Source organism: Amblyomma americanum, chromosome 3 (assembly GCF_052857255.1).
Source record: "Amblyomma americanum isolate KBUSLIRL-KWMA chromosome 3, ASM5285725v1, whole genome shotgun sequence".
Lineage (NCBI taxonomy): Eukaryota > Metazoa > Arthropoda > Arachnida > Ixodida > Ixodidae > Amblyomma > Amblyomma americanum.
Genome location: NC_135499.1, coordinates 106,236,269 through 106,252,126, shown reverse-complemented (window position 1 = coordinate 106,252,126; position 15,858 = coordinate 106,236,269). Strand labels below are relative to the sequence as shown.

Genomic DNA, 15,858 nt, shown 5'->3' with positions numbered 1-15,858 from the left:
GTTTTCATTGGTACTGCATGAATTGCTTACTGTTTTCTAAGAGGCGGTAACTCTATCATTGATTGTCTTGTTTTCATGCCTTCTAAACTTGACGTCAGAACTGCATCCGGTTCCTTGCTTAGTCAAGCTGTAATTAAGCAGCTTTCTGCCTACTTGCCCATTAAATAACTGCGTATAAGCACGGAAAAATTAAACTAAATCGAATTGAATTGAAACCATGCGCCCACACGCGACGCGGTGGTCGGAACACGCCCACGGTACACACCATGGGTCGACTCAGTTTCACGCTTTACTGGCATTATTACAGCGCCAAAATGTGGTAGAGGTCCAAAGAAAACATAAATCAGCTATTGAGATCAATTATTGTAAGCGTTTACGCCCTACCACTTTCGCCATGTACAGCGCTTATGTGCGCCCACTCATTACCTGAAGAGTAAACGATAACGCTGCAGCTCGACATAACCCCCGCGAAAATAGCAACTGCTAAACGCTAAGGCGCCCGTGTGCTGTGCGATGTCAGTGCGCGTTAAAGATCCCCAGGTGGTCGAAATTATTCCGGAGCCCTCCACTACGAGCACCTCTTTCTTCCTTTATTCTTTCGCTCCCTCCTTTATCCCTTCCCTTACGGCGCGGTTCAGGTGTCCAACGATTATATGAGACAGATACTGCGCCATTTCGTTTTCCCAAAAACCAATTATTACTTGTTATTATTATTATTATTATTATTATTATTATTATTATTATTATTATTATTATTATTATTATTATTATTATTATTATTATTATTAAAACAGAAGATATCTTCAGGACTTTCAATATTATAATTTATTTGTTCCTTTATTTTTCAGCCGGAAGTTTCTATACCTTAACCCGTTGGTTATATTCAATGCGTATTAAGGTTTTAACGAGCTTAAAACGTATGCAGGCAGATTCGACAACAATCACAGGATGGGGGCACTCTGCAGCGAGATTTGAAAAACTGCGTCAAAGAAACGAAAACGGTAGCGCAAGACAGCCGCAGAGCGGAAACGAGGGTCATACGTATGAACAGGTAGCTTATATAGAACCATGGGTGCGTGTAGTATACATAACTGACGGCCAATGCCGTTGGCTGATTATTTGGTTTTCATGGCGCGAGGACATGCAGTTCGGCCAAAGAGCGCCGTAGCTAACGAATGTTTGCTTTGCACGAAGTGGAATGAAATACCATTGTTATTTGTTTATTTCATTGCCCTCAGGGTCCGAGTACAACACAGAGGGCAATGGGTCGGATAAAAAATGGATAACAAAACAGCGAAAAATATAAATATAAATGGTGCTCATGAAAGTTTAGTTTAGGTTAACACATTAATATGAACAAAAATGTGCAAAGCGTAAAAAAGTCCTAAACAGGATAAATGTAACAAGTAACAACTGAAACTAGGTTTATTAATTTATCGCGCCCGTCACAATAGCACTACTCTCCCTATATTTACAGGTTCCTGTTTGTGTAACGTTAATAATACTAGATTCGCTGAACAACATAATCTTTTGCTTCCGAATGTCAAAACTAATTATGGCAAACAGTCCGCTTATTTTCAGCAATCACTGTCTGGAACTCGCTACCCGCAACCATCAAATCATTTCGCACCGAAGCACAATTCCATAAAAACTTGAAAAACTATGTACTGCATAATTGCCTTCAATTGCCACGCCAGCGAAACCTGTTAGTATTACGTACGACTTCTATTGCCTGAGTGCTTGTTCTATGTTCTCTTTTTATGTTTGCAAAATGTGTTTTTAAAATTTAGCATGACTAAACTGTTATCCGATCTTACTTTTCATTGCACCTGTGTTCCGCTATGTAATTGCTATCTGCCATATATTTATCCTACTTCAAATATGCAATTAATTACAGGAGGTCCCCCTGACAGTTTCCATTTTGGGACCTTCTTCTGTAATAATCAATTTATGTACATCTTACCTATGCATCTTTTTCAATAAACTTTCAAACTTCAAACTTCAAACAAACAAGGCACATGTGCCAAGTTGACAAACAGATGGAGAAAAATTACTATGACAGGAAAGAATGGACGCTCACAAACGCCGCAGATTTCCATTCTCTCGAGCATCTTACCCCCGTGAAGCCGAACACCAGGAAAGGGGACTGCTTCCACTGGAAAACCGGTGCATGGGTACCCTGCTCTACTGGGGGTCGAACACCGCACATTCCGCGTACAAGGCGGATTCTCAAACCACTAGGCCAGAACTGCAGTGGCTGCATATGTTTATTTTGCGGCATATCGGTAAGCTATGGTTCATCACTTAGCAGTGCCTGCCTGCCTAACGTATTCCAAGAATTTCTCTCTGCGGGGGTAAGTTCCTTCCCGTGGTCGCTGTTTCCTCCTCGGAAGGAGCGGTAAAATTAAAAACAGAAAAAAAAAGTAAGGCGTGCAGGCACGATACCTTCGTTATTAGTTCGAGAGCACTCATACGCTCACCAACGCCAACCAATAATCTCGTCACCGTGCGTACGTACATTCTTTCGATCTAGTGCCGTTGCCTAGCAACCCGAGTTACAACCAGAGCTTACCCAAGTTACTCGGGTAAGCTCGGGTAAGCTCGGAGGAGCGCCGCGCCAGCTGCGCGAGAGGTTGCTCGGGAAGACCAACATGGGTCGCACAGTCTCTGCCGGTGTCTTTGATAGAAGCAAACCCCTGCCAGTGCATCGCTTAACCTCTGTGCAACTGCGCTGGTAGTGGTATGAGGACTCGCCGCCATCTATGAATGTTAAGTATAGAGAATGACCAATTCTGCATATTCACAAACTAAAGATATCGAGTCGTACCGTTAAGGCAGAGCTTAAGTGTCGACACCATTTGAAGAATAAGCACCTGCTTTAAAATGTCTACTTGGTTTAATTACGTTAAACCCCTACCAATTTTGTTGTCTTCGTGTTTACAGGGGCTCTGGATGGCAGGATTTTGAAGACCTGTACGTATAAAAGAATTAGCGGCAAACAGCAGCAGCAACCTCCGATTTGCTGATGACCTTACTCTGCTAAGTAACTAAGAGGACATCGTAATTCGTCAAGATTAATTATTCGCTTAATCGCCGAAGATAGGTGAAAGGTTCAAATGAGAAAGCGGTAAATCGGTGCAATAAGCCGCGAATGGCGCCATTTCTGAAAAGGAAGCTTAGTTTGGTAAACAGAAAAAAGAAAAGCGCTTATAACGGTGATCCAAAAAAAAAATCCTTATCATTGCGACGTGAGCGTCCGCTTCGAATGCCCTGACGCTTTTATGTACAGTCTAGCGCGATTTGAAGGTTATCGCGCCAGCGTCGACCGACCTAGCGTTCCAGGCGCCTAGCGACCGGTTTTGGAGCAATGAAAGTCATGATTTCCCATTCTTCTCTCTCTCTCGTTCGCTGCTCCATGCTTCAGCCATCACCCCCGCGACGAAATTACCACCCTTTCTCTTTATTCTAAGCTTTCCATTCTTTGCAATCAAGTGTGGACTTTGTTACCTCTTATCTTCGCGGCCGATATCAAAATTGGTGGGAAAGATTTCGTAAAGCTGATCCTTAGCACTGCTTCATTTGAACGAATTTCCGAGCGGCAAAAAATATGCCATCACAACATCGCCTCGTCATATTGCCTTTGTCCGCCGATGAAATTTCGAATAAGATTTTTGCGTAAGGGTATAACTGCTGTTACAAGCGCCAGATCCACCTTCGTAGCGTCCAATTCCAGATAATACAAAAGAATAAGTCGCGCACAATACCATCACTGCCTGTTCGATGCAGCAAAAAAAAAAAAAAGGACCTGATTGCCTAGAAGGGAGTGGCGGCTGCTTAAGGAACAGCAAACAGAGTGAGGGAAGCTGGCCTGATACCTCCTTCGCCACGTCAGAGGATTCTGGGCCATGGCGCTGTCGCTCTTCTCGGTCGACGCTCGCGCGCGATAACCTTCAAATCACGCTAGACTGTACTCCGTGCCCCTGCTATGGCGCGCTCTAATCGGCGACCCCCCCCCCCCCCCCCCCCCCCCCCCCCTTTCGCTCAGACCTTCTCCCTCGGCTTTCGTGCGCCTCTTGACTTTCGTGCGCTTCGTTCCAGGCGCGAAAACAAAACGTTCAGAAAGCAGCTAATATATTATTTTGTGCGTGTGAAAATTACCCTGTTGGCTGCTTCTCTAGTGGGAATGATACTTGCCAACTGAAACCTTGTGCGAATCGCTTAATCTGCTGGCCGATTGTTCAACCTAAACTCCATAAAAAATTGATGAATGTTGGTAATTGGTGAACCAGCCGAACGCCATGAATAACACTTGAGCATCATTCTCGCTATGTGAACCCGTACACACCAGGTGTTTCGGGGAAGACTAAGTAATTTTCATAAGTAGGCTTTTGGGGTAAAAAAAATATGGCTTTTGGGGCATAGTATTACCAGCGTTGGCGGACACCGGAAAGCCGGTGAATAGACTTAAGTAGTAAGCTGGTTAACTAATTTCTGATAATTAACTTTTTAACTATCACAGCTAACTGGTTGCAATTAGAGATTTGTAGCTGGTCGTTAGTAATAGCCGCATCAGTTTTTAGAATTTCGAAAACGCGATTATCCTGGACACTGTGGCTTCATGAAATTTGGCTACATCGTGCAAAAATACATGCGCTTCCGAAAAGCATGCAGGCAAAGCAACCTTACCAGTGCACGCAACTAGTCAAAAAAGACAAATTTCATCGAGCCACAGCGCCAAGGGTAATCGCGTTTTCTAAATTACAAAAACTGATACGGCTACTACTAACGGTCAGCTACAAATTACTGATTGCTACTAGGCTCCTAACTCTAATAGTTAAAAAGTTAATTGTTAAAAATTAGTTAACTAGCTTACTACTTAAAATGATTCACCGGTTTTCTCATGTCCGCCAACACTGGTAATACTACGCTGAAAAAGCCGCATTCTTACCTCAAAAAGCTATTTTTGAGAATTACTTAAAGTGTTCCCTGAAACCCCTGGTACTTGAGCCTTGAAATCCTGGTCCATGCCCCTCAAATTGTCCTGTGTTTACTAATCATCTCGAAACGAGCGAACTACGCACCGAGACCGCTGGAAGCGCTGCCACTGGTTTTTATCACTGTCCCCGCAATCCGAAGACGTTTTTTCTTTCTTTCATCGCTCTTTGCCATATTGACATTCCTTCCTTCTTTATGTCTTCATTCTTTTTAGTGCGCTAGCATTTATAATGGCCATTCTCCACATTTCGGCGTTGCGTGTTTGTCTGTCAGTTTGTCCGAAGCCTGTTTTGTGGCAGACTGCCCACCGGGTCAGGCGGCAGCTCATTTATTCGTGAGAGGCTGCTCGGGAAGGGCAACCTGTGTCGCAACCCTAGTCCCACCGATGGCAGCACCTGGCATAGAGGTCAGTGGCGCATCTTAACTTGACCGCTGCGCCAGGAGACTCCCAGGGGGTCTATGTATGTAAATTAGAATATGCATGCGTAATCTGGGACCCTCATCAATATAACCTTTCCACTACTCTCGAATCTCTACAGAATCGCTCAGCTCGTTTCATTTTCTCAGCCTATTCTTATCATGTAAGTGTAACTCAACTAAAACGCAATGCTCAACTCACAACTTTAGCGAACCGCCGAAAAATTTTCAGACTGTGTCTGTTTCATAAATTCTATCATCATCCACATCTCAACTCTATTTTCAGCCCCGTACATTGCATCTCCGATCGCACAAACCACGGGAAGGCAGTCTACCCTCCCCCTGCCCACATTTCTGCGCATCTGTCATCATTTTTCGTTCATACAGCAAGGGACTGGAATGACCTGCCAAACGCCATCGTTGATCAGATCGACTCATCGTCATTCAGATCATTCATAGAAGAAATGTACTGCTGAAATTACACCCCATCATGTAATACACCTTCAATGGGGCCTTTGAAGTACTAATAAATAAACAAAAAAATAAATGACCAATTCCGCATGTATGGACATTAACCCTATATCACTATCCGAACAACTGCCATCCGTGAACACCGGATCGGAACATAGGAACCGAAGGGAAAACCGAACTGATAGCGCACGTAATTCGCATTTGGCCTAACTACGCAAATCGGCGATCATTTATTTTTTTTTTTCGCGCATTCCCTCTTTCTCTTTTTTTTTTCGTTTACCATTTCTTTTGGTTTTTGTTCCCCTATCCATGCTCGCCTTCCCTCCTTTATTTCCTGGTATCTCTAAACAAGTGCGAACAAAGTTAACGCCCTAAATGATTTTTTTTTTATTACCTGAGTCTCGCTGATTAGCTCAGTTTTTTTTTTCTTCAATGGAAGACCGGGCACATGCCCTCTGGTCAAAACGGTTGCAATTAAAACCGTGCCTTTGTTCGCGAAACAAGGCATTATAAAAGAGCTGGAAGCCGTTAATGAGTCTGAAAAAGAACACTAGAGATCTCCGACAGCTGCAGCGACAATTAGTGAAGTCGACGGTTCTTCCAACCGTCAAAGAAAAAGAGGCAATTCCCAGCTGTTTGTTCAAATGGTTTATCTAGCGCCGTTTCATTGTTCTCTCGGTATAGAAAAAACGAAAAAAAAACGCGCAGAAGCAGCCGTCTAGAATAGTATATCGCACATCTCTGTGTAAACTGTTTATTGAACTTTTGCACTTCTCCGTTCAGGCCTTCCGAATTCACTGGCACTTACTGTAGTGTCCTGAAGTCTTTCTAGAGTATCGTGTTCTTTTGGTCCATGCTCCACACTGAAGTAATTTGGAAGAAAAATGGGTGCCGTCGTGTTATTTGCCTTGAACAGCAATTACCTTCGTGCTACTGTTTCTATTTAAAAGAGAGACTGAGAAAAAATCCATCCATTTTGTTTTTCCTCTGAGTGGAAAAAAATTATTAAGCTCTGTTCACGATTGCTCGAGAGCAAAATAGAGTTGAAAATCGAACATTTTTTCCCCTCTCCATTCGGTTCAAACTCACGACGTCAGCAATGAAAAGGAATCTGTACTCATCGAATGCAAGTGGTTGACGGTGGAGTCCAGCCTCAGAGATTCGCTTCAAAAAGGAAAAGCATTGATGTCACCGCAATTAACTTGCCATCACTGCGTGCGGCTGCTGTATACCTCTTTAATTTTTTTCTCGCAATTTTATAGCTTATAAAAGCTGGCTTTGCTTTCAGTGAAGCAAGCCTTCTGTCCTTATAACGTGGTGATCTATTAATATAGGCAAAATTCAGTTCGCCTTCAGTGCCCCCTTTAACACCATCCAACCGAGGACTCCGCCGTGCGTCGCACATTATGGGCCAAAGGTCTCATAGCCCATGGTTTCTACCTGGAGGCGGTGTGAGCTTCTAAGGAGGCCCTTCTTGATAGCAGCGAAAGTGATTTCGGATTCGCACCTCAAAGTACTATGCTTTGTTCTGCCTTTCGAGAGCACCCCGTTTGCTTTGCATGGGACCAAGGCAGTTCTCGCCTTTATCTGCACGTGAGCACTCCTGGACCTCTGTGTTTGCGCCGTCCATCATTTTTCGACATTCTCATCGTGCTAACTACATGGCCAGAAAAACATCCGCCGCAACAAAACTGAGTATCTAATTCTTTGCGCTCACAGTGCCGCTATTAGTGAAAATAAGCTGAAAGATTCGCGTAGATGATAACAGTTAGACTTCAGTGGTACCTTGTGGAACTTTCACATGAAAAAGACAAAAATGAGTTTTCGCCAGTGCGGTAGCCAGCTGCTCGGACTCAATGCGGGTTCCACTGTGCTCCAAACAGACACAGCAATACTGAGGCTACAGCGACATTTAATGCCAAAGCAGGTGGTCGCTCCGCGGTGAACATTACGGTGCGACAACCAACGTTGTCGCAACTACCAACCAATTTAGTTCGCGCTATATATATATATATATATATATATATATATATATATATATATATATATATATATATATATATATATATATATATATATATATATATATATATATATATATATATATATATATATATATATATATATATATATACAGTACTTCCAAAACCGAGGTGCCTCGTTTTCCCAAATCACTAATAATGGGAAACGAAAATTAACTTTTCAGGTACTATATGTCATTAACCGAACATCACTAGTTGGGGAATTCTTCATGTCAGCAAAGGTATTTAAAAAGAATACAAAATCATATTTGAATGAATATCCTGTTGCATTGGTTTACTCTCTTTAGTTCAGTTTTCTCTTTTTCTGAATATATGTTTTGTGTTTGTACAAAAATTCTGTACCCTGAAATTTATGTTATTGATGCTTGTGTGCTTTCTGCTTTCTGTGTAAAACCTGTATATGTATTACTACTTTCCTTGAATATTATGCTTAGGCCTGTATAGATATCACGTGATATGTTTAATTTGTTTGCCTGTGTTGTATTGGCAGTAGAAGTGTGTGCCGCTGTCTGGATGAGGGAGCCAAGGCCTACCGTCGTTTGCCTAGGCTTCCCCTTTCTTTTGGAAAGAAATAAACACCAGTTCCAAATTCCAAAATGAGTCCTAAGGCACACAGTGACTGGGCGGCCAGAACACTACGCGATTTGTACAAACAAAACTATGTTTCTTAATCTTTAGTGCATGCAAAGCAAGACGGCACAGCGCTGAGACAGCATGAATTACGCCACGTATGGTGTGATAATAGGAAAACACACAGGCGGGCAAATAAACCAAGACTCTGATATCCTGAACTGGGAAGAGCGAGATACTGGGAAGAAAAACTTGGAAGAAAGTATACTGGGGACGAACTGCGATCTCGGCAATAGCGCAGTACACGTTCATGTCGATAGACAGAGGCTTGTGGAGTTTCTTGAGCACCCATTGAGCTGACAATGCATTACCTGCGATGCGCAAGAACTCGCCGGATGGCGCTCCCTTGGGCTGGCTGGTCGCGTCAGTCAGCGATTCATCATACAGTTACGGCGACAGGGTTAACGCCCTCTGCGCGCTTCCTCACTCTCTCTCCCTCTACCTTCGTTCACAAACCCCCTTCCCCTCTTATCTTGTTTTCTCGATTTCGCCGTGACTTCCACCACTAATTGCAAAAGTGAAGGACGGAAGAAACACTTTTGCGCACTGGTCGTTCCCACACTTCCTGGTCAAACTTTCAAGATAGCTAAGTGGATAAGCAAAACAAAGGATGTGCTGAGCGATGCAGGAACATGCAGGCATTCATTCCTCCCCCTCTGATGCCGATTATCGCCAAGTACGCATTCGCGAGTGATTATCATTCCGAAAACTGTACCGGCACCTCTTTCTTCCTGTCTTCTCTTAGACCCTCCTTTATCCCTTCCCTTACGGCGCGGTTCAGGTGTCCGCCGAGATGTGAGACAGATACTGCGCCATTTCCTTTCCCCAACAACCAATTTCTAATTTCACCACTACCTTAGCCCAAAGTGCACGTGGCCGTCCGCCAAGGAGCAGTGCGCCTCAACACGGAAATAACCTACATGAGCGTTGGTAGTATAGGCTAGTTGATGCAGAGTCGAGAAGGTAAGAAAACATTTGGCATAAATCCGTAGCACTGGCTTCTTATCATGTTTCCTCACGTTGTTTCTTTTTTTGTAGCAATCATTTTGTCCAGTGTCAAGTGCTGCTTTCTCATAATGCCTTTGAGTAACCATTGTTATTCTGCACGTGGTCATACAGCTTCCAGAAAAAAAATTCACGATAGTCGGAGCAAAAATAAAAATCGGAGGGGGCACTTAAGCTCCGCCTTTAAGGATATCACACGATAGCGTTAGTTAGATAATGCTCATATATGCACGATTGGTCATTCGCTACTTTGCATTCACATGTCTCTGACAGTCCTCACATTATTCTTTGTGCAATGGTGCAGTAGTTAAGCGATGAGCCACTGCCCTGCGGTGGCAGGTGCTGGGGCTTGCGCGACCCAGGTTAATTGCTCTTCCCGAACAACCTCTCGCGATCAACCAATAGTTTGACTGCCGCCTGCCAGAGTGGTTAGTTTGCTCACAATCCGGTGGGGCGGTTGTGATGCCACCACAAGGTTACGTGACCTACGTAGCCCACCTAGGTTGCTTATCCGGGGGTGGTTTTCCTGAGCCACCCTGCCCCACCCTATTTATCGCTCACAATGCTACAACGCCGACGCCGGACTTTCTGCGTAACGGGGCACTTAACGCTACCTTCTAAAAATGAAGCTTAATAGGGTAGAACGTTGGGCCGGTGTGTTATTCTGCGCAACGTTTTCCTGAATATGTCGCATAAAATGTTTGTAATAGTACAGCTGTCGGCTCATGAAGATGGCCGCGGCAGCTATCCCCTTTGACTGAATTTTGTTTTCAATACTGGCGCTCATTCAGCGGACGCAGTTACGACGCAAGGGGGCGAAACAGCAAACAAGTGACGTCATTGCACGATTGTTTAAAAACCTAATCGTCGTTGCCCCACAGCAGCTTCGACGACTATCAGCATCGATATCGCCGAGTGTGGGTCAGCGCGCCGCAGACGAGTCCCTCGTCGCGCCAGGAAACTGAGAAGCACTACCGAATAGCGCAAGAATTTAGCCGGTTCCTTGTCTTTGTTATCTCCTCGGCAACGAGAGTATAAGGCGTGGTGAGGAGATTAAAAATACGGGCGATGATAGCATACATGTCACCTCTATACGGAATGAGTCGCGAAAGGCGACACTTCTCAAGGGCATCGACCCCTTGCGACAAATACGGTTATTGATTGGGGTCTTGCAGAAAGAAAAGGCGAGCGGTGCGTGTATTAAGCGGCATTCTAGAGTAAGAGAGAGGAGGCAGTGTAAGTGAGAGTAGAACGCAGGAGAACTACGTCGTTGAAAGGAGGAAATAGGACCAAATTTGGTGCGAGAGAAAGCCTGATCGCGGAGCTTCTGCTCCTGCGATTCGTATTGACGCATGACATGCACTGAAGTTTTGCTCCGTATGCCGTCTTCTGTGATCGATCCTGCCAATTATCAACGCATCGCGCACGTTGTCAGAGGTCTATGCACATAAGGTGAAACGCAATGTCTTTTGCTTTATTAGCCTATTTAACAATCGTATTGAATATGCATCTGTCCTCTGAGAAGCTATATATATTCAGGTAAGTTAGTATTCAGGAGGAACATTTATCGTCGCAGGAAGCAGTTGATTGAATGCACTTTGGGCTACATACGCAACCACCGAAGCGGCGCGCCTACAATGAAACATTTGCACATTGAAATTCCGGCTAAGATGACGTCTTTCTTGCGGGGGGATCTATTGCCTTGTCGTAAGAAAGGAACACGACTGTGCTTCTCTGTGACGCAAGTTCCAAGACTTCTCTTTGGACGGCAGAAAGGTCCTACTCTAACAATCCCTCCTTAATATCGCTCCTGCACATCAACACTTGAAAGCTTTCTTTGTTAAACGCAATACGTCTTCGCCGCACAGCAATTGTTGTAGCATATGGGCAATTTCTCCGGCATCTCTACTCGGAAAGGGAAGTTCTGGACATTTTTTTTTTATCCAGCACCGGCTGCTTGCCTGCACCTAAAGAACCTGCCACATATGCAAACACATACACGTCTGTTCTTACAAGGAGAAATGACTTGTACTTACACCTGATCAATACCAACGCGCTGATCTCCAGAACAGTGATGTTATGCTCGGGTAGTTTTCCTTCTTCAAAGAATTTGATGCCCAAAATTCGACGCGAACGGAATTACTACAGAGTTTCTGGAATTTTTAAGAACCGAAACTCAGAAGCTTCTTCCAAACTGGCGGAGTTTTCGATGTGGTGAAGGAAAAATGGCCTCTAATATAATTTTTTTTGGTCTAACTGAGGGAATTATCGGTTACGGCATCGAACATTCGCTGCTCCAGTTACTGGCTGAGAGAGAAAGACACGGCTCTTCGACTCACTTGATGTTCCCACGGTAGATGGGGTGCTGCGCCCTCAGGTACGGCATCGTAGGGGCCTGCGCCTTCGGTCGCCGGAAGGCGAGTGTCACTTCCTACAGCTGGAATCCCTCTCAGACACACAGCCCTACCCCGATGTCCGCTTCATCGTCAAGGGCCCAGTGTCGCAGGCTGACTCGAGTGGCTCCAATGGCGGCTGGAACAAGTCGCGCCCGCTTCGAAAAACAAACTGATTAGCGAAGCGGCTTCACTTTGCACGGCCGACACACGCATGTGCTGTGGCCTCCTTTCGGTGCGAGCTATACCGTTCACCCTGCTTAGCGTCTCTCCACGTGTTTGTCTCTCTCAATGAGAAGATGAGGATAGCCAGTTCCGCCTTGTTTGCGTCCCCGTTCCAGAAATCAGAGAACAATGTTCCCGCCCTAACTCGGGCTCGCCGACAAAACACGCCAGTTTCGCCGCGGCGTAATGGCGCGAAGCTTGGGCTTCAGCTTCCGCAAGGGCAGCGTCGAAATTCTAAAGAGTCAAACTGCCGATGATACCAGCCCTCTTTTAATGAACACAATCATACTCATCATATACCCTCGGACACACGCCCATCTAAGAAGCTTTCGCTCTAATGACTACTTTATACCTGGAGGGCTGGCTTGAGGACGTGATTTGGACCATGCCCAGCAATTTCGGCCAAAAACTTTGAAAATTGGATAATTGTAGGATACTTTTGCGGTAACATTGAAGGTAATAATAATAATAATAATAATAATAATAATAATAATAATAATAATAATAATAATAATAATAATAATAATAATAATAATAATAATAATAATAATAATAATAATAATAATGGTTCATTCTTCTGATATGTAGCAAAACATTTCTTGTAAAGTGTTTCCATCGGTCGCATTGAACAGTTAAGACTCCCACAGAAAACCAATGGGGAGCGCTTCTGACAATAGCAAAAACGTTAATAGAAAAATGTATGACTGCCGTCGGGTGATCTGCGGATGTATTGATTGTTGTAGTGAAGCCTTACATTATATGAAAAAAAAATTGCGTTCACGAATTGCTTCCCGTTCAAAAATGCTTTTGTCCAGAATTGCTGGGTATGTGCTGACGAGGGGCGTCCAGTTGTGAATGGTATTGCGGCTATTGATGATGATAATTGCTGTGAGTAATAATCACCATATTAATTAGCTCAGTTCAATTCACTGCAGGCTGAGCAGTCTCTCCCATCTTGTTCCAATTACCAACGTCTTGCACATACAGCAGCCACTCCTCATCCCCAGCCTATCTCCTAAAGACACATCATGCCTCCGCCTGGTTGCTTATAGGACCGTAGAACACCCCTTTTGGCAACCACGCTCTAACTCTAGAAGGCCACCGACCTTCTGGCGCTGGGCACGTCCAATTCGTTTCTGGTCTTGTTGTTTTCAGTTTAATATCAGGTCGCATTTGTCCTACCACCCTTTCGTCTTTTAACGTTACATATACACAGGTCCCATCGTTGTCGAGCTTCATTTCTTGCATAACTGGGGGGGGACCGGTTAATTGCACAAAAATTTCCATAATTTAGCTTTTTGCATCTTAATTTTACGGCGAAACCTGTTATAGCGACAGTACCCGTCGAACAGCTCACATCGCCCCATATTCACGCCCCTTCCATTCCCACTTGAGTCCAAATTCATCCCGCCTATTAACCAGGAGGTATAGCCGAGCTGTTACGAGCCTCTCGGCAGAGATGAGAGTCAGGGTGGCGAAGTCTCTGCCTGCAGACTTCGCGGCAACATTGGCTACCACAGCGCAAAGCGGCAGCATTTGTTGAGTTGAGCGCGCTTCACAGGAAGGCGTAAAGCACCTGGCAATTCTTTTTTTTTTTTTGCCAGTGATAACAGACTATTAGCGTTTGTTTTTGCGTGGTGCATAAAAGGCTGTGTACATAGCCTATAATATTATTAAACAATGTAAAAATGACAGGTGGCAACACTAAACTTTAAAACAAATACAGTATTTCTATTTTAATTTGCTAAAGTTGCCTCGCAACATAAATCGATATATCCCTGTACAGCACTTCCGCGTCTATGCTAGACTTGTCTGCTTTTTTTGCGTGTGCTATGAAGGCACCCGTTCAACATCAACGCCGCCATTTAAGCGCGCTTTCTCTCTTGCTCCCTCTCGCACCCGTATTGCAGAGCGTCGTCAACGTGGGTATAGCGTTCACACAAACGCGGCTAGCAAGACGCCCAGACAGCACTTCTCTGCTGTCTTCTCGCCTTTAAAATGGTATTCTCGAACTTACTTTTAGGTGGTGTCAAGGAGTTTAAAAATGATTAATTATCAGCTGAGAACACTTTTTTAGAAAATATACAGCACATCCTTTTGTTCCCCTCTGGTGGCAATCAGTGGCGTGTTCGGGCAAACAGTCTTTTTTTTTTCGAAGGCGCATTTTCGGGTATAAATCGATTTTTTAGGGATTTTCTCGGCGTGGAAGAAGTCGGTTAAGCCGGATTTTACACGAAAATGACGGGCCTTACTTATACGTAATTTTTCTTTACTGTTTGTTTACTGTGATCTGCACATCAAGCCCTATGTATTTATGCCCGTCCGATGGCTATGGTACTGGAAAAGGGTAGAAATTTGGGCGAGTTGGTACGGATCCATGTTACCGAGGCACCACAAGGAGGTGGACGGAGCACTTGTTCTGTGTTTATACTCCTCCTTACAATGTACCTCAATAACATGGACTATGGTGCCATACATCTATAGTCACTTCGAAGTGCTTGCCAAATGTATTCGGACGCGTTATTGTTCTTTCATATTCTTTATTTCCCGCATTAAGCGGTTTTTGTGCACAAAAACACGGGAGATAATTGAAGATGAATGGATTTCCGTGTTGAAAGATGGCAGCATGGGGTGCCCTTCCGTCGCGTTGTTGCCAAAGGAGCTCGCATATCTGGCTGATACGCTTTGCCAGCGCATGGTTGAAAGGTGCATGTGTGATAAGTCAGTATGTAAACCACCCTTTTTTTGCGAAATAAATCGTTGTTGGAAGCTGGCGCTGTGTGTGTCTGTCTTTGCGAGCCCTCGTCTCCTTTGCGCTGCGCTTTTATCCTTCCTAATTTCATCCACCTGCTTGCTCGAATAGTTCCGAAAACAATGATAATTTGGAACGCTGCCTTTTCTCCTCCCACGTTGCCATTCAGTCCGCTCATTTTGCGTACCCTTCTCCCCCAACGTGGCCGGCTTGGCTAGCCTGGGACCAGCTGACTGACCAGTTGGCTTTGGTTACCCTGGGCCAAGACATACTGGGATCTTGAATTGCGCTGAAATAAAGTTTCATTTCTCTCTCTCTCGCTCTCTCATCTACCCGTTAAGGGACCATCGGTCCTTCGAAGTAGCATGTCATACTCAAGCTCATTTCTTTTTGATTGTAGGTAGGATATCATTCAGTCATGTTTACTGCCTGACCGCCTGTGCTGTTTTTTTGTCCCTTAACGGCACACCAGTAATTTTTCTTTCCACAGCTCGCTGCACAGCTCTCAATTTAATTTCAGAATTTTTCATTTGTCTCCAAATTTCTGCCTCATAAGTGAGTGCTGGCAAGATGCAACTATCTTATATCTACTTTCCTATTTAGGGGTACTGGTAAGTTGTTTTTCATGAGCTGCGACTACTTGCCAAATGCACTCCACTCCACTCTTATCCTAGCTATTTCACTTTCGTGGCCCAGATTAGCGGCGACTATCTATCCAAACTATAGATGTATTCACTCGATAAGGTTCTTGCGTTAAACGCTGCTAGGTTCAGTTTCCAATGAACCCTCTTTGGTACTGAGGTTCAGGTGTTAATAGGTGTATTCATGTAGGAGGTGGCCGCCGAGTACTGCGCCTGGGTAACCAGTTCCTGTTCTGGTGAGGGGACGCATTTTTTAAATAATTGAAATTGAAAAAAAAATCATCACT

The 15,858-nt window shown here is 44.3% G+C and overlaps 2 protein-coding genes across 4 annotated transcripts in view; one reads left to right on the top strand and one right to left on the bottom strand.

Moving 5' to 3' along the window:
- fray (oxidative stress responsive kinase frayed) overlaps positions 1–12,093 on the bottom strand; it is a 156,516-nt gene extending 144,423 nt beyond the window's left edge. The window contains exon 1 of the mRNA XM_077657676.1: positions 11,900–12,093. Within this exon, the coding sequence (XP_077513802.1) occupies positions 11,900–11,946 (47 nt within the window). The 5' untranslated portion in view covers positions 11,947–12,093. The remainder of the gene's footprint in view (positions 1–11,899) is intronic.
- Positions 1–15,858, top strand: part of AP-1sigma (AP-1 complex subunit sigma-2) — a 524,179-nt gene that overhangs the window by 97,123 nt on the left and 411,198 nt on the right. The window lies entirely within an intron of this gene.